General features: G+C 41.3%; 1 protein-coding gene across 3 annotated transcripts in view; it reads left to right on the top strand.

The window, feature by feature from the left end:
- CELF2 (CUGBP Elav-like family member 2) overlaps positions 1–19256 on the top strand; it is a 550837-nt gene that overhangs the window by 165788 nt on the left and 365793 nt on the right. For 2 of the 3 annotated variants that reach the window (XM_075018003.1, XM_075017993.1), the window contains exon 1: positions 14156–14290. The exons of the other annotated variant lie outside the window; for it this stretch is intronic. In XM_075018003.1, the coding sequence (XP_074874104.1) occupies positions 14184–14290 (107 nt within the window). In that variant the 5' untranslated portion in view covers positions 14156–14183. Of the gene's footprint in view, positions 1–14155; positions 14291–19256 lie in introns of those variants that run through there. 3 annotated transcript variants of the gene reach the window in all.

Below are 19256 nucleotides of genomic sequence, written 5' to 3'. Positions count from 1 at the left end.
TGTGATTCTGAGTACAGGTAATGCCTACGGGTGCTCTAATTCATGACTAGACATTTACTAAATACATATTCACTCTGCCTGAACCACAAAACAGGACCTAACAAAATACTGTCCCAGCAAGTGGCAGTGGTTCTTTAGTCATCTGAGTAAAATGCACTTGAGTACCAAGAACGTCTTTCTTTTCCAAAGCTGATTGTTATGAACATTGTTTTCTGCTGTAGACCTTTTTGAAATGTACGGTGAACATTGAGAGTCTGGCATCGGAAGCGTGTGTGTATAACTTCGGCATATATGAAACAGCATCATTAATCTCAGACTGTGATTGACATCAAACAAAAGGGCCAGAACTCCCTTTGTTCTCGAGCACAAAGGGTATTTGTTTGCTTGGGTTGTGCGAAAGGCCCCATGAAGTCGAACTGAAGATCTTTAATGAATTTGGCAGTCTCCGAGCTGTCTGTCCTACAGAGTAATCCTAATGACAAAATCATCACACAGCATTTAACAGAATGTGACAGAAGAATCTCTGTTTGAGGGAGGCTGTGGGGTGAGGAGGGAGGGGGAAGGTATTCAGCTATTACACCACAAAGCAAGCCCTTGAGGTCATTCCTTTCTCACATGGTCAAAGGGTGCTTTGATGTGCCTAAAAACTAGGAAAATCTGCGTTTTCAGGCACAAGTTCTTAAAACCCACATGCATTGGTATAGAATCCTTATTTAAAACAGGAAGGATTTTAGGCCCTGTGATGAAGCAGGATTGGGTGCTAGGACTCATGAAACTTTCTTGCTTCTGGCTTGAAACAATGCTATCGGTATACTTGATTCTGTCGAAGTCAAAGTCCCTACCCTCTAGGTATTTAAAATGTAATTGAAACAGATATTACAGTGATGTGAGGGGAACAGACACCAACTCATAATGCAGGAATGCTGGCAAGAGGGATTCAGCTCAAGGAAAGAGTTTTTAGACGGTAACTTATTTAGAATACAAATATTGGAGTTGTGTTACATTAACTTAGTTGCGGGGGGCATTAAATTTAGTTACTAATGTGCCTTAAGTTCAGCAGAATTGCTGGCAGTACACAAGCTTTAAAAAGCAAGTGTGTCAGAGAGACATGGTTAGGCACTACCACAGAGATGGGGCATTGGGTGGTGACCAGTGACCATGATTAGTAAATGACCTATGTTGTATCACTGATGTTTATATTGGTGTGTCTGGGTTTTTGGAGGGGATTATTAGGATGGATGTGACAATGGGAAGTGACAACATAGAGATCTAGTGGTGGAATGTTATGTGACTTGACTTAAATCCTTGTATTCTGAGTGGAGCGTAGATCATCTACAAGTCTCTTCCATTTCAGTCAGTGTCAGGACAAAACTTCTAGCTGACGCCAGGAGTATCCCAGCTGTTGTCCTTCACTCTTAGTAGATGTTATCCTCATTGTCCAAGGTCTTCCTCTTTTGTGTTTGCCTTGTGGGTTCCATGTGAGAGCTTGAAGGACTACAGTGGGTGATGGTTTTCTGAGCGTGGCCTAGCCATCCCCACTTTCTTCTCTTGATTTGAATGTTAAGTGGTTCCTGGCCTTCTCTGTTCCAAAGCTCCTCATTTGTGACAAAGTCTTGCCATTTAATGCAATGGATGTACCTCAGGCATCTGTTTATGAATGTCTGTAGCTAGTGATTTCAAGACTTTTTAGTATGCCAGGTCTCACATCCGTATAACAGTGCACGCTTCCCATTTGTGTTGAAAATCCGCAGTTTAGTCTTCACAGGTATTATTTGTGATCTCCCATATGGAATCAGATGAATATTTCAGAGAGACTATTTTCAGCTTTGCCACTGACTATGTTGTACTTGTGCACATGTGAGAAAGAGAGGACTGACCTTGCAACTCATATAACTTTTCTGTGCCGCTACGTCTACAAAATGGAGAGAATCATATTTACCATGTGGCAAGGCTTAATTACTTAATTTTTCTAAAGCCCTTCAAGATCTTCAGATGAATGCAGACAGAAGAAGAAGAAACCATGATTTTAGTTTCTTTGTGATAGAGACAAATCTTCTCCCTGACGCTGAAAACACATTCAAACATGCACTCATACTTCAACGGCCAGACCTTTCAGACGCTCCCATAGGGCTGAGCAATATCGGCTGGTCCATTTGACACCAAGCCAATTGATGTAAGGGCTCATGTGATTTGGACCCACTGGCACATATAATGCTGCAGTAGCATTTCTATCCTGAAAATTGATATTTAGCCCAATGGGAGAGTCCTCTGCCTGGCATCACCAGATGAAATAATAGCTTTTTTTTTCTTCTTGTTAGAGAGAGCACTGTAGGATCTAAAATAGCCATCCCTGTTTACCATCTGCCTGCCCACACCCCAGATGTCAGAAATCAGGTGTCTCCATGCTTCTCTAACAAGAAAGAGGATGTGAAGGACTGAGGGTGATAGCAAAACTGGCTCAAGGTTTTACAAAATGCATTTGGGAGTTTGGGCTCTAAATGAGCCATAACATTCCTCCCGTGAGGTGGAAGTAATGTTTCTGCAACGTTAGCTTAAAAGTGGAAAATGCCATTCTGGAATGCTCATTTCTATAAGACATTATATGCTGGTTTGCCTTTATGAGGATGCTATAAAACTAATAATGATTTCCATAAAATTATTGAACACATAGCAGGAGCATATTTCAACACCACCAGCAAAAAATAAGCGATTTCTGGTCTTCACACAAGCCACTCAAGCCAATTAGCATGAAATTTAATTTGCACTAATCAGCACAAGGTCAGCAGGAAATTAACTTTAGGTGTGGATTTCGCATATAACAATTTAAGGAGGACCGTCCCTGCAGGGTGCTGAAGTGGCAGTCAAGATGCTCAGCAGTTTGCAGGATTGGACTCTTAAAGGAGGATAGAAAAGAGGAGGAGACAGAATTAGGGAAAGTTTTGGGCACATATCATTATGATGTCACTAGAAATCACTGACAGCCGTTTTATATTCAATTAAGAGATTTTAACAGATCCCTTGTCATTTCCTTGCAAAGGCCTTGCAGGTGGTGGTTTACTTGCATCAGACAATAACATTACTAACAGCTAAGAGTTCTGTCCCACTGAATATCCATGCTGTCTTCTGCCATGTGGAGCCCCCTGAAGGCTGCAGATAGGGACTACACAGTGGATCAAATAATTCAAGAGCTGAAGTACACCTCTGGGAAGTACATCCACAGCAGTGTTCTGCACAGCTCTGGGGTGGGAGGAGTTTATACAGTGCTTTTTTTTTCCCCCTAGGAAAAGAAAAAGGTACCGGGACTCAAGTCTGATGATTCCTCATAGGGGTTAGGGACCAGGGCATTAAAATTGAGCACACTGTGCTGCTGCTGGACTGCAGGGGGCTCCTGCCCCATGCCCCACAGTGCTGCAGGGCAGCAGGGACTCCTGATGCATCCTCATGCTGCTGCGGGACCAGTGGAGAAAATTTTTCTGGTGTTCTAATGGAAAAAAGGTGCTGGAACTCTGTTCCGGTGTGTTCCACCAGAAAAAAAGCCCTGAGCTTATGTAAATGACTAATTCCCTCTCGTATACTCCCTGTGTAGATTCAGTTTTCAACTTGTGCTGAGTTCATGAACTTCTACTGGAGAGCAATACCCTTCCATAGATCAGTATCCTTTTCTAGATCTTCTCACTGTGGTATCTGTGCACAGGCAGTGTATGTGCACAGTGGGGAGAGGCTGCGTCTACACTCGCCCCCTCCCATCAGAGGTGGCATGGTAATAAGGCAATTTGAAGCAGGCTAATGAGGTACTAGCATGCATATTCAGCACCTCATTAGCACAATGCCAGCTGTGCGTATTTCAATGTGCAGGCTTCGAATTGCAGACTGACAGTGTAGATGGGGGCAGCTTCGAAATAAGCACCCCACTTCAACATTCCCTTACTCCCACAGAACTAATCGGAGTAAGGGAATGTTGAAGGGGGGCACTTATTTCAAATCTGCCCCCATCTACACTGTCAATCTGCAATTCGAAGCCTGCACTTCAAAATTCATGTGGCCACCATTATGCTAATAAGGTGCTGAATATGCACGTAGCGCTTCATTAGTCCGCTTTGAATTGCCTGATTACCATGCCACCTCCAGCAGGAGGAGGTCAGTGTAGATGCAGCCAGAGATAAAGAAATATGCTATAGTCTTTGGCTGAGCTGGCTGGATTCCTAGGAAGAATGTAGGGCATTTCTTCATGTCCCTGACAGAGCTGCATTTTAGAATTGTTTGGCTCTGGACATGTACAGCCTGAAGCACATGTTCTTCTTACTAGAGAGCAACCTGTTTCTCTCCTCAAGGATGTGCTAAATGTATTCCCATATGTCATACTGATGAACCCAGTAGCATTGGAAAGGGGTAGAATCTTGAGTAAAAAAAACTACTCACCCAGTTCCACCTGTGGCCATACAAGGCCCACCAAAGTCTCCATAGCTTAATCATGAAAAATACAGGGACATTCAAGATCATTAGCCACTTTTAGGTTGGGCAAAAATATTAACTAAATGATAGCTGGGGACAGACACTTGAAATCAGACTAAAGATTTCTATACCAGGGACTTTTTATTTCATAAATAAAAAGTCCTAATACTTTTAAAGAAAATACATATAGCATTTAAAGAATTGCAAAAGGGAATGGTTATTATTTTATTGCATACAGGGGAATGAATGAGTCAAAGATGAAAGTTATTGAAACAAGTATTTATAGTTGCTTGGCTATGAAATTTTTACAATTTTTCTTGCAATTCTTAATCAGCTTTTTGTTTTATGGAAACTATGTATCAAAACTGATCATTTTCCTTTTTGTTTAGTCTTTCAGTGCATTTATTGTACGTAATATATTTAAAATTTTCATCTTCCTCCTGCAAAGATTTGTAGCATAGAATTATAGCAGTCATTTATTCAGGAGTCTCAGCTACCCAGCAGACTTGTTTTTCCCCGGGTCAGTTGCAATTTACTTCCAGTTGTTTTCCTTTTGTGTAGGTTTGCTGCCATCCTATTGTTCGGTCTGCCTGTGCATATGCCTGTCCCTGCCCTTGCCTATTTCTATTGTAGGCTCTTTGGAGCAGGTACTGTCTACCGCTCTGCACAATACCTAGTAGTGTGACGGGGCTACATCTTTTGCAGGGCCTTACGTGCCATCACAGTAAACTTAGTGATTACTCTAGACCGGTGGTTTCCAACCTTTTCGCTAGTACCTACTCCCTATCACTCCCCCACAGACCTCCAATCGCATCCTCCAAACCTCCATCAAAGCCAATTCTAGCCACTATGTATGCTTCATTAAATGCAAATGGAAACCACAACATAGATTTTCAGACTTCAGTATTGGAAGACATTTAAGTTAAAACTAGTAATTGATTGTAACTTTGCAATTTATTTAAAACTTATTTGCTATGATCATTTTTATATATCTTTTTTTTTTTCATGAATCCCCTGCAATACCCTTGCAGACCCCAGGTTGGGAACTCTGCTCTAGATTAAAGGAAAATAGAGGAGTGTATCTTATTATTTTGTTTTTACTTTTAATTTAATGGATGAGAAATCATAAGACTCTCATACTTGTTATTCCCTGCACATATGCCATCCATTCAAGCAAACTATATAGTATTTACATTAATCTGAAGAGACGCATACCAGAATGCGAAAAAGTACATATGCAAGTGCAGTGATTATGCAATGTCATATGGTTTATGATATCATATGTGGCAGAGCCAAAAGTGACACCATAGGAGCTGCAACCAGTTAAAAATAAAGATACCCTAGTTTAGGATGTGCAGTGTTCTATTTATATCAAAGACAGTTTAGTTTATTTTCTATTTCAAGTCAGACTGTAAGTGGAAGTTGTCATCTCTCACATGTAGCTCTCTGTTTGCCCCAGCTATTACTCTCCGTCCCTTTGATCTGCTTGCTTCTACATTTTTAGCTGCTGGTTGGATGCTGTTATGATAGGTAGATCCTGCCAAGTAAATTATTTACTTTGTGGGAAGAAGGGGATGTCTCCCGTCACAACAAGGCCGGTTATGATCTGTTTCAAGTCAAGAATTCCCTTTAAAATGTGCTAATTTATAATGTTCAAAATGGTGATTTGCCATTACTGCACCTTTAAAAAAAGCTGGTGCAAAAGAAGTACTGAAGCACATGATTTAAGAAATCTTTTTTTAGGTCCTTCTGGTGCCTCTGTTCTCCAGCTGCAGAGATGCACTGCGTCAGCTCTGTTGAATGGGAGGGTGCCTCTCCTCACAAGCAGCAAGGAAGGGCTGCAGCAGGACCACTGGCACCTGCTGTGGTAGGAAACGTGAAACAAATCTGCTTCTCCTACTGCCTTAATCGTTATTCTTACCATTTAGACAGAATTTTACATCTCCCAAGTGCTTTATGTACATTTATTTAGTCTCCACTACACCCCATGTGAGGCGCATATACATACAGCAAGGCTAGCAACTATCTCTTACATAATCCAGTCTGACCAGCATTTTGCAGGTCATTAAACATTGTCACTTCCATTTTCTAGCTAGGAAAACTAGACAAAGAAGTTAAAATTCTTGTCCAAGGTCCTAAAAAGTTAGTGCTAAGTCTGAGCCTGGAAAGTTTCATTCCTCTCTCCTGTGTTTATACCACAGACCGTGGTCATCTCTCTCTTTACTTCATCATTACCACAGAAGTTTGAAAATATGGTTCCTTCAGCGGTGTTCTTCTTTGCAGAAAGATGGCAACCTTAGCAACTTCAGGCACGTATAGTTTGTAAATGCACCAGCTACATTGTCTGTCTCTTGTGCGCTCTCCATTATTTTCAGGACACAAGTCCATGGACTTCTGCAACGAACTTATGTTCTACAAGTGCTGTACAGGCTGAACCTCTGTAGCCTGGCACACTCTGGTTCAGCAACATCTGTCAACCAGCATGGTTTTAGTTAGCTGGATGTCCATTTATCGTGGGTGTGGCCAAGTTTCCCATGGTCCCATAAAGTTTGTTTACAGCCACTAGTCAGTGTTCTCTGCTGGTATTTAGCTCTAATTTATCCCCTAAATATCTTCTAAAGTGATCAGCAATCAGTGGAAGTGTTGGTAATGCTGCTAGACAACATTGACCTCTCAGTTCAGAAAATTTTCTTGTTCAGCACTGGTCAGGTCCCCAGAATGCTGGACTAGTGAGGTTCAATCTGTAAAAAGAACACAGTGTAGATGTTTTCAGCATGATCAGGAAGCATGTCTTTCCATGGCAGCATTCTGCTTGTGTCTGGCAGGACTCAAGAAAGATATCAACTTGTGTGCCTGTGCATAATACAAATAGGGTTCTTACATCTGATGAAGCGGGTCTTTGCCCATGAAAGCTTATGCTCCAAAATATCTGTTAGTCTGTAAGGTGCCACAGGACTTTTTGTTGTTCCCATAATACAAATAGTGACTGCCTTGGATTGCAATATGAGAAAATATTGTCCTAGGATAGAAGTAAGTTGTGAGGTTGTGATATGTTGCCAGTAAGCAATGATTTTGTACTGGAGAATATTTTTTCTGTTATTGCTTTCAAGACATTTTGTTGTTTGTTGTTGTTTTTGATTTGTATACAGCAGTATAAATAGACCTGCAGATGAGATCAGGGCCCCATTCTACTGTGCTCTGTAGAAATGTACAGTATGAAACAACCTAGGTGCCATCAAGCTTATAATCTAAGTAGATTGTATAAATAAACTGTGGGAGGGAAACTGAGGCACTGAGAGCCAAGTTGATTTGCTCAAGGCCTCTCACATCCAGATGCACATCCAGGAATAGAATGCAGATCTCATGACTTTCACTCATTGGCTTATCAACTGGGCTATGCCGCCTTCCATGGCTTATTGTTTGGAAATATTTTTAAATATTGGCACGTTGACTTCCACAAAGAAACACTGTGGTTCCTCTCCCAGTGAAAATATACAGAAAACCCCCACTGGTTTCAGTGCTTGCAGAATCAGTGTTTCTTCTCTGAAGTACAGCAGTGTAAATAATAGATTTTTCCAGTTTTGGGGAGACCTAAAACGGGGTGGGGGAAATAGCTTCAAAGGAACTCAAACCAAAAAATTTTCTGAGGACATTTCAGCAAAACTGAAATTCTGGAGAGATTTTTTTTTTCATGAAATGAAACATTTGCCTCAGAATTTGATTTTTAAAAATTAATAAAAATTGCAGGATATTTTGATACAAAATGTACCTTAGAACTGAAAATGATAAGCAGTTTAATTTGTGGGGAATTTTTTTCAGCCAAAAAATTTGGCAACGTTTAAGAAATGTTTTAGTCCTCCCAAATCTTCATTTTTATTCCGGATGGCCGGGTCTACATGTGCCCCTTCCTTTCGAAAGGGGCATGTTAATGAGCGTGTTTGAAAGATGATAATGAGGCGCTGCAATGAATATGCAGCGCCCCGTTAGCATAATGGCAGCCGCGGCGATTCAAAAGTGCAGCTTTTCAAATCACGCACCACCTGTGGAGATGGGACCTTCCGAAAGGACCCCCCCACCCGTTTTCAAAAGCCCTTCTTCCGATCACCAGCATCTTTTGAACCCACTCATTAACATGCCCCTTTCAAAAGGAAAGGGCACCTGTAGACACAGGGGATATGTTCCTTCAAGCCATATTATTTTAAAGGCACCCCTGTTTAGGTCATCCTGCAGTTGAAAGGTGGTAGGCATCACACATTCCCACACATCCTCAGCAGCTGTAATTCCACTGCAGATGTTGCTGTGTCACTCATTTCATTTTGTATAAGAGGAAAAATGGGTTGTTTCTGTGTTTTAGTGTTGCCACTTTAATGGTCGTTTTGCATTGCTTTCTTTACTTTGTGAAAGAGACCTTCCAGAATCCCTAGACTTCATTTCACATAACTACTACTTTCCCTTGTCTATAGGAGCAGAACTGATCAAGGTTTTCCTAACACAAGCTGCACTGATTCCATAACTATACCCAAAGGATTCTACAGAAGCCATTTTACTCAGTCCTGAAAAGAAATCATAGCACTTTCAGCTGGTAGTGTTTTAAGATGGTGATTCCTCCAGTGTTTTTGGACAATTGTAGCAGTTTATTAGCCAGTGCCTGAAACATCCCATTCAGCTGGGCATTCTTTCACACATGCTGGAGCTAGTCGTCCTCCAAACATCAGTCTTACAAGTCTGAGACTTGTCTGGAGCAATGCAATCGCCATGGCAGGTGACAATAGGGAAAAGCGATTTGGAGATGGAACACAGAGGTGTACCCCTACAGAACCCAGAACTTCATCCTATACGAGTGAGAGAGAGAAAATAGAGATGCCAGTGAAGCTAGAGCTCCAGTCATATATGCCTGAAATGGCTGTATTGGAGCTGGTGTTTTATAATTTAGTATTTGCATATTGAGTTGCAGGACTTGACGTGTCAGTGTATTATTGTCCTGGCCAACTCCCATGACTGGTGCATAGATTTTCAGTTAAAAATTATACATAGGGACCTACCGAATTCACAGACATGCAAAACAAGTAATGGACCATGAAACCAGACCTTTTTGTGTGCTTTCTTACCCTAACCTACGTAGATGTCATGGGGGAGACCAGTGTTTCCCAAACTGGGAGTTCTGATCCAAAAAGGGAGTTGAAGGAGGATCAGAAGGTTATTTTAAGAGGGTATTGCCACCTTTACTTCTGCATTGCCTTCAGTGCTGGGCAACTGGAGTGTGATAGTTGTAATGTTGGCCAGGTGCCCAGCTCTGAAGGCAGCATCCCACCAGCAGCAGTGCAGAAGTAAGGGTGACAATACCTTACCCATTTTGCCCTTCCTTTTGTACTGCTGCTTTCAGCACTGGGCACCCAGAGAGGGGTGACTGCTGAGTAAGGTCCCAGCTCTGCAGGCAAAAATGTAGAAATAAGGGTGTTAATACCATACCATACCACACCATCCTTACTTTTGTGCTGCTGGTGATAACAGAGCTATCAGGGTTGGACTCCCAGCCTGCAGCGACTGGTCTCCAGTTGCCCAGCTCTGAAAGCAGCATCACTGCCAAGCACAACATGTAAGGAAGGGTAGCAATGCTGCAGTCAGACCAACGATAACCTTGTGACCTCCACATAGCTTTTTCGGTCAGTTTTCCTATAATTACAACATGCTGACATTTCAGATTTAAATATCTGAAATCATGAAATTTACCATTTTTTAAAATCCCATGACTGTGAAATTGACCCAAATGGGCTCTGAATTTGGTAGGGTCCTAGCTCTATGCAATGCCTCTTGATGCATTTCTCAGCATTGCACTTTCCAGTGTATACTTTTAATAATGTAAATGGACTGTTTGTTTTGCTGTAGGGCCTGGGAGTCTCAGTCATAGGACCTCATTGTGCTAGGTACTGTATAAACACAAAACAGAAAGGCATGTACTACCAGGCTTTTACAATGTGTAAGGGCTTTACTACACTGCAAGTTACTGCCTGACAAACCAGGGTATAAGTCTACAGCGCACCAGCTTGCTGTGTAATAACTTGTCATGTAGACTAGCCCCACATTCATATGTAAGGATCAATTTTTGCCCAGTGTAATATGATGATCTCCCTTCATGGAAGGTGAAAACTCATCATCCTCTTTGCTAGGTTGGTGATTTCTCATCCAATCTCCTGTCCTACACAGCAATAAAACCAAATCCAACCAGTAACACCAAAGTCAATAAGGGAATCTTCTCACCGTGAAATTGTTTAGCTACAAAAAGTGATACGCTCCTGTATATGGTATAATAAGAGGGATTCTGATGGAGTCGCTAAAATATAAACAAACTTACACTTTGAGAAAGTTTGAATCTGAAGTTTGAAATTCAAGTCTGTCTTGAGCTTAGTGCAAGAGAGACATAATATGGGCTCTAGGAATAAATTTGTACTTAAGGTCTGATTCTCTTTTACCGTGAGGAGTCTTCACACCACACTGGCAGTATAAAGGGAGCCCATAGGAATTGGCACCCACTCTAAGATCTATTTACAATGGCAAAGAGATTTAAAGAGGCCACAGATTTAGTGACCATCAGTCTCTTGGTGTTTTGTTAGCTGCAGGGAGACAGGGAAAACCACCTAGCTATGCGTCTGGTGAACCGCTCAAGCACATGAGGTACAGAAGTTTCTCCAGTGATAACATCAGTGAACCCAGATGTAAAAGTACACTTCATTTGAACCCCTTTGGAGACTAGTGACTAAGGGCCATATCTTGTTTCTACTGAACTCAATGGCGAGCTCTTCCTTGACGTAAGTGGGAATAGCTTTTGGCTCTAATGGCTTTACAGATGTGACTCTGTGATCTTTTTCAGGGATTACATATGAATAGTAGTAGTAGGCATCCTTCAGTCTGCATAGACTATAGATCGCGCCCTTTATAGTCTCAATTGAGGACTTCATTTACAGCGTCTACTGTGACTATGAAGACCCACACGAGAGTGACAGTCCTTGCTGCATCTCTTGCAGATGTGGTGGGTGTCTGGCAAGTCCTTAGTGTGCTTTCTGTGCGCTCGCTTCTCCTCTGCCAGCTGTCTGATCCCCATCTCGCCCTTCTGAAGGCCCTTGTGTAACCCCTGCCTCCATCTGCTGCGGTCGTCTGCTAGTTCTTCCCAGTTGTCCAGCTCGATGTCTACCTCTCTGAGGTCTCTCTCGCAGACATCTTTGTAGCGCAACTGGGGGCATCCAGGAGGTCTTTTGCCAGAGGCTAGCTCACCATACAGGATGTCTTTTGGAATCCTTCCATCATTCATCCTGTGGACGTGGCCAAGCCAGAGGAGCCGACGCTGCCTGAGGAGGGTGTGCATGGTTGGGATTCCAGCTTGCTCGAGGACGGCGGTGTTGGTCACTTTGTCCTTCCATGATATTCCAAGGATGCGCCTGAGGCAGCGCAAGTGGAAGACGTTCAGCCTCTTTTCCTGGCGGGCATACAGGGTCCAAGACTCGCTGCCATAAAGGAGGGTGCTGAGGATGCAGGCTGTGTAGACTTGCATTTTGGTGTGAGTGTACAGCTTGTTGTTATTCCACACTCTCTTGCTGAGTCTGGACAGAGTTGTGGTCGCTTTTCCAATCCTCCAGAGTACCCAGCAAGCACTTAGAGCGGCCAGAAGAACAGTACAGCAGACAGCCAGGCACTGGGCCAACAACCACTGGCTCCAGCTATGCAGCAGCATCCAGACCTGTGCTGACTTTGGTAATCTCCAGAGGAATGTACAAGGGTATGAAGAAGGCATTAGGACCCACCCAGAACAAGATGGCACCTCTGAAATCCAAATCTGGTGAAGTCATTGCTGACAAAGCCAAACAGATGAAGCGCTGGGTTGAGCACTACTCCGAGCTGTACTCACGTGAGAACATTGTGGTTGATACAGCCCTCGATGCTGTCGAGCTCCTACCAGTAATGGACAAACTGGATCAGGAACCAACTGTGGATGAACTGAAGAGAGCCATCGACAGCATTGCAGCAGGAAAGGCCCCTGGCCAGGATGGTATACCACCAGAGGTAATCAAGTGTGCCACAGACACACTCCTGTAACCCCTACATGAGCTACTGTGCCTGTGCTGGAAAGAGGGTGAGGTTCCACAGGATATGCGCGATGCTAACATTGTAACGTTGTATAAGAACAAAGGAGACAGAAGCGACTGCAACAACTACCGTGGAATCTCCCTCCTAAGTGTCACTGGTAAACTGTTCGCTCGCGTCATCCTTGGCAGACTCCAGAAGATTGCTGAGAGGGTGTACCCTGAATTGCAGTGTGGATTCCGCACAAGGAGGTCTACCGTTGACATGGTCTTCTCTCTAAGGCAGCTGCAGGAGAAGTGCAGGGAGCAGAGGAAGCCACTCTACATAGCCTTCATCGACTTGACCAAGGCCTTTGACTTGGTCAGCAGGGATGGTCTGTTCAAACTGCTCCACAAGATAGGCTGTCCTCCATGGTTACTCAAGATGATCCAGTCATTCCACGAAGACATGAGAGGAACCATTCAATATGACAGCGCATTATCGGATGCTTTCAGAATCAGGCGCAGCGTCAAACAAGGATGCATGCTTGCTCCGGCATTGTTCAGGATATTCTTTGCACTCTTCCTGAAGCATGCCTTTGGATCTTCAACAGAGGGCATCTTGCTGCACACAAGATCTGATGGGAAACTGTTTAACCTTGCAAGGCTGAAAGGTAAGTCTAAGGTGCAGGAAGTCCTCATCAGAGACATGCTGTTCACAGACGATGCTGCTGTAGTGTCTCACGCAGAAGACCAGCTTCAAAAAGTGCTGGATCAGTTCTCCAAAGCGTGCAAGGACTTTGGGCTTACCATCAGCCTAAAGAAGACAAACGTACTCTGTCAGGATGTTGCTGAATCCCCATCAATCAGGATTGACAACTATATGTTAGAAGTCATCCACGAGTTCGTGTACCTCGGGTCCACCATCATTGACACCCTGTCGTTGGACACTGAGCTAAATAGGAAGATAAATAAATATGAATAAATAGTTCATAATACAACCCCTAATGGCTGTGCCAAGTTGTCTGTCAAAGTTGCACATCCACATAGTCACTGGTGAGGCTGAAGAGGGTCATTGGCTAAATTTATGCAGCCGTGTCCAGCAGGAAACGAGAAAGGCAAATTGAAATCTCTTAGGAGGTCCCTAAACCCCCCCAAATTAATAAAACTTGTTTCTCCGATCAGGGCTAGTGGCTGCTGTAAAGCCACTGAGCCTTGAACTGGTCAGGGAATGATAGTGAGAGACAGAAATCCGACTGTGGCTCTAAAGCCCCAAAGCAAGAGCTGAAGCAAAATCCCTTAAAGCACACAAGCCTATCCAGCCCCTGCCTCTGTGTGCTGTAATACGGATAATTCACAAGGCAAGGAAAACATGCATTTTCTATTTTCATTTCACCAAACAGAACAGAAGACTCATTAATTGATTTTTTTTTGAACGGGGGGGCTACTAATTTTTGATGGTAATTAGGAGAGCTAACACCAGCCAGGCAAGAGTGAACGCAAACAAGACCCCTATAGGCTGCAGAGTGCATTAATGTAAAATATGCCCAGACAACATAACTTGTCAGAGAGGATTATTTCTGCTTAGTGAATCTGCAGGGGCCCCTTTGCTCCACCACTCAGCGTCTGACTAGAGAGAGAAAGAGTAGCCATTAGTGAGTAGCGACTGTGGCATTGATGTTTGAGCGCACTTCTGAACTGGCTTTTGTTGAGAATATCGGTGCAGAAAGCATGCGCTGTCCCAAATCCGCTGTTACTATGAGAAATGAGGAGCTGCTTTTAAGGTATGTGGTTGTCTCCTTTGTTTAATGTGTGCTTTCTAGTTGCCTGGGCCCGTTGCAAATATAATCATGCTCTGTAATAAGTAGTTTCACTATTTAATTTAAAAAAAAATGACAGTGGGATTGCTGTGTGCAAACAGCATTTCCACTAGTTACAGTGGCACTTAACGTATATGATGACAGATGTATTAAGACACTCAGGCAACAAATATAAAAATAGATTAAACGAGGTTACTTCTTGCATCCTCTCCTTTGCAATATTTCTGCCTGATTCATTATTATGCGTACGGAATAGGCATTGAAAGAGGCTCCATGTTAGAGCGAGTGCCCTAAATACCACTTTAATTTTCACTCAGTGTCAATGAACAGTCACTAATGCTCTGCCTCGTCCTGATCACTTGAAGCTATTCAAAAATTGTGTATGTGCATGTGTGTGTGTGTGTGTATTCTTAACACTCGATAGTGTAGTGGACAGCAAGTGGCGGCTACCTTTTGCAGAGGGGGAGAGTCAGAATTATTCTAGAATTGGCACCCTGCTTTGAAAAATGTAGTCTTTTGTTTATTTGCTAGCAGACATTGTAGCACTGAATGCATCTTTTGGTCTGACAATGGGATAACTGAACAATGGAGCTGTCAAACTAGCTTAATGCATGTCTGGGGCTGGGTTTTTTTTTCCCCTCAGCCCTTTTTTTTTTTATTTTTAATTATACGGAGTGCATAGTATGAAATGTTATAGTAAGACTTGTTTGTGGGTTTTTAAAATTTCATAGTCACTGTTCAGAGTGAGGTTCTGCATCTTGTAATTATGTCTGTTGCATTAAGTTGGAGATTCATTGCTCTCTTCTCCTGTAACTGAAGAGAGAAAACTTATTAAAACTGATGTCCATCTGGCAAATACATGGTTACTAGACATATGTGTTTGCAAAATTTTATATCTGATCATTTTGATTTTAATTGTTGATGCTGACTGTTTTTAAATGTTGCTTTTGTAATGAAAACTAGCCAGAAAAAAAAATTAAACAGACCGAAAGAGATATCATTTTCCATTTTTGCAATCCAACTGTTAGTATTATGTTAGAATTTTTAAGGTTAAGCAGAATAATTTACATGGATGATTCTAAAAAATTAATATAGATGATACTTCTTGAGTTATCCATCTATTTAGGAGGACCTTGTTTAGAATTAGAATCCTGAAGGAATTTTTGTTCATGGACTCTGATAAACTCTTATAGTCTCGTAAAATATGGTGTTACAAAATAAAATCATTTGACAAGCTTTCCAAAAATTTTAAATCATTTCTCAGGACAACTGTGTATACTTTTAATTGAATATTCTGTTGTCAATAGCCTGGAGTTTCCACAATTATTAAAGTCTTTTACTAGCATATAAATTCATTAACTATATGTTAATACAATAAGAATCCAATCACTGAGACCATTTACTAATAGAAAAGATTAATACATAGCTATGTTTTTTTGGTTTTTGCTTAGAACAGTTTCTTTAAAGGGCTGTTTTTGTTTACTGCCTTCCACTCTGTTGGTTTTATGAAATCATACTGATGTTTAGAGGAGAGTAATGATTTCTTAACAAATTAAGGATGTATTGCTGAGAGAGCTCTTACCAGCATACATTTAAACAAAACTATTTTACTGGAGCAGAGTGCCTTGTGCTTATGGTAGTTTTATTTACCTTTAGAGATACAATAAAATGAATAGATAATTATTTTGGTAAATAAAAGGATAAGTCATAAAAATACATGTGTTTAACTTAAAAAGGATTATGAGATAGAAAACTTTTGCATGTTGGACATATATTGCACTCAGTTGCCATGAAAGTTGAGTATGGTGTTTAACATAAGGAGATCATGCTCAAAGCCTGCTACAATAGTCACTTTTTTTTTTTCTTGTACTTTCCACACAAATGTTAACTAGTTCCCACATACCATTTTTTGTACAGCTTGGATGTTGTATTTTTTTGGTAAGTCACCCTCACTTATGCAATGCATTTTGGCAGCTGGACTTATCATGGTACCTTGTGATTATCAGGCAAGGAAGTATGTAATAGCTTGCTCCAGCTTTCATGTAAATACCACTGTAAGAATCACCAAAGCTGGGTACTAATGAGAGAATGGCAGTTCTCCAAGTTTATCAGTCACTAAGGTGTCACTTGTGCCCCATACATCCAGCTTCCTTTGTTGGGGGATCTTGATTACCAAACCTGTTTCTGAGCCTACCCCTCACAATGAATGCATGCCATGCTGTCACTGGTACTTTGCTTTGCATATTTTGGGATTATTGTAATAGATACAATGCAGAGGAAAAGATTCTATTTAATCAGTGTTCATCTTGTCTGGTAAACTGCAATGGCATCATATAGCATTTTATTCAAGTTAAAAATGAATCCTACCATAGAAACAAAACTCCTAAAAATTATTCTTATTCTGTTGATATTTATGGGAATCATTGCATTTTAGATTGTGAAACAGGTTCCCAGTTACAGAATAATTTGTAGGTTGTAGGATTCCAGCGTTAATATTTCAGGTGTCCTTTGTTTTAACCAGTTCTGAATGGGTGAGATTCAAAGAGCAATGTAGTAGCCAGAAGTTGGTAAACTTGTCAACATCTCTTTTCTGTAATAGTGACAAGATAGCTAATTCAGACACTGCAGTAAATAGTTGTTTGTTCCTCCAATGTCCAAGTGTAATGCCAGAAGGAATTACAGTTCTTAGACCAGCCTAGCAGAGCAAGACTGGCTGGTACATGAGCCTGGGAAACGGATTATCAGCATGCTGTAAGAAGAGGGAAGCTGTAAGATTTTTACTTATTTGTCTATAGTCTTTCTCTCCATTTTCTTCAGATTCATGAACATCCATGTGTTAATCTTCTTTATTGAATTAAAATAAACCAGAAGTATTTCTTTGATCAAACTGAAGCATGTAAGATTGCAGCCTATACCTTTTGGGGCTGAAAAACAAAGGACAACATTCAGTTAGTATTCACATCTAGAACTTCTACTGCCAATGCAGTTTGTGCTTGAATACTTAAGAAGCCATTCAGGAGTAAATCAATACTAATTATTGTAATCAGGAGGGTTAATTAGCTGAAGATCCTCCTGATGGAAAGTTCATTGCTTATAGCCCTGAAAACGCCTAAGTTGATGAAATCTGAAAGCAAGATGCCTAAAAGGACTTTATATCAAAAACAGTTTGGCTTCCATTTGGCATTTGAGGGGCCAGTTCTTTGAAATAAGAAAACATAGATGTCCTGCATTTTATATCTGGAGGGGAAATGAGAAGAGACAGCTGAGTCTGTCTTGAAGAGCTTTCTGTAACGGTTTCTAATTGAATGCCTTTTGAGTATCCAGAAAGTGTCAGTGTAACATTCATTTATGGGATACCTTTACATTAATACATATAACCCTATACATCTGAGATCTTGTTTCAACTACTTTATTAGCCACCACTTTACCAGTTTCTTATTTCAGACTTTTTTTTACTGTATGGTTAAACAACTTTTAAAAAAAAAGTGGCTTTTTGACTGATTTGCCTACTAATATACCAGTCAGATTTGTTCCGTAGAAAGGTATTCAGCATCTCTTAATAAAACTGTTATTAATATACCTGTTTGTGAATTTAAGTTATGTGGTATGGATTAAATATTGAAAAGAAAAAGAGAAAAAATTCTTTGTTTTTGGAGTTCCTGCCTGCTCCTCAGAACAATTGTTTCTTAAAGTGAACATCCTTGAATTCAAGAAGAACTTCACTTCATAAGAGCCTTTGTCACAAGTGGATGGTGAGAAGTTTGTTTCCTGCCGCCCCCTTCCCCCTCAATCATGTCTGTTTAAGATTACAGTCCAAATGAATTCCTGTATGTTTGAACACACTGTCAAAAACACTAATACAATGGTGCTTTTGAAAGAGAGAAATTCTTTTTCCAAACATACCATTCTCCTCTTTCTAATGTCATTAGAGATTATCTAGTGCAGGTGCTATTATCTAGTGCTCTCCTATAACTGCTGTGCTGCTTCCAGCACATTTACTTGCACGTCAGACGTATAAAAGGTAACTGAAAATGGCAGCTGTTGAGAAAGTATGTCACCATGCCTGGAATGACATGCATTATCAGGGCAGTATGAGCTGCTGGCACTACAGCCCGTTTCTACTTGACCTGTCGAATGATTGGCTGCCTGGGATAGTGATGAATCACTAGAGTTTATGGAACAGGACTGCTGGCATTCCCACAGAGGAAATCAAAACTGGAATTTTTCTCTAACACTATTGTCATGGCAAGAAAAACCCAGCTTTTTGTTTTGCTTTTGCTCATTTTATCCTGCCGACAATACCTTAGTTAAGCTCCTTTTAATGCTGCCCAGGGCACATGAAACGTGCGAAGGTTACCTATCTCTATGAGATAGCACAGGAATGTTTGAAACACCACCTCTGGGCATTCCAAGCACTGGAAAAGCTGAGATCTGGGTCTGATTTTTGGAAGAAGTGGACACACCTTTATTTTTATTGATACTTACTGAGATCAGTAACGGAGACACAGCCGTGTTAGTCTATCTACTATCAAAACAAAAAGGCAGTCCAGTAGCACTTTAAAGATTAACAGAATAATTTATTAGGCAGTGAGCTGTCATGAGATAGACCCACTTTTTCAGACCATTGCCATACCAGAACAGACTCGGCAACTATCCATTAAGTGGCCCAGTATTTGAGTAACGGATAGTGTATGGCTTTGTCTGCTGTGTGGGTCAGATGGCCATTTAAAAGTCTAGTATCAGACATTGCGCTGGTGCTGTAAATTCATGGTATGCACTTTGGAAGAGCTGGGGCTCACTGTTTCTTGCTTGTCCATTTGTATGCAGTTTTTCTAGCTGGGTCATAAAATATGAAACGTAAAAACTGCATAATTTGGAATAAATGGTTTGTCTTTGGAGTCTTGTGCTTGTGGAAGAGCGTTATGGTCAG

This window comes from Carettochelys insculpta, chromosome 1 (assembly GCF_033958435.1).
Source record: "Carettochelys insculpta isolate YL-2023 chromosome 1, ASM3395843v1, whole genome shotgun sequence".
Lineage (NCBI taxonomy): Eukaryota > Metazoa > Chordata > Testudines > Carettochelyidae > Carettochelys > Carettochelys insculpta.
The sequence above is the reverse complement of the archived record's forward strand: the minus strand, read 5'-3'. Positions and strand labels throughout refer to the sequence as shown.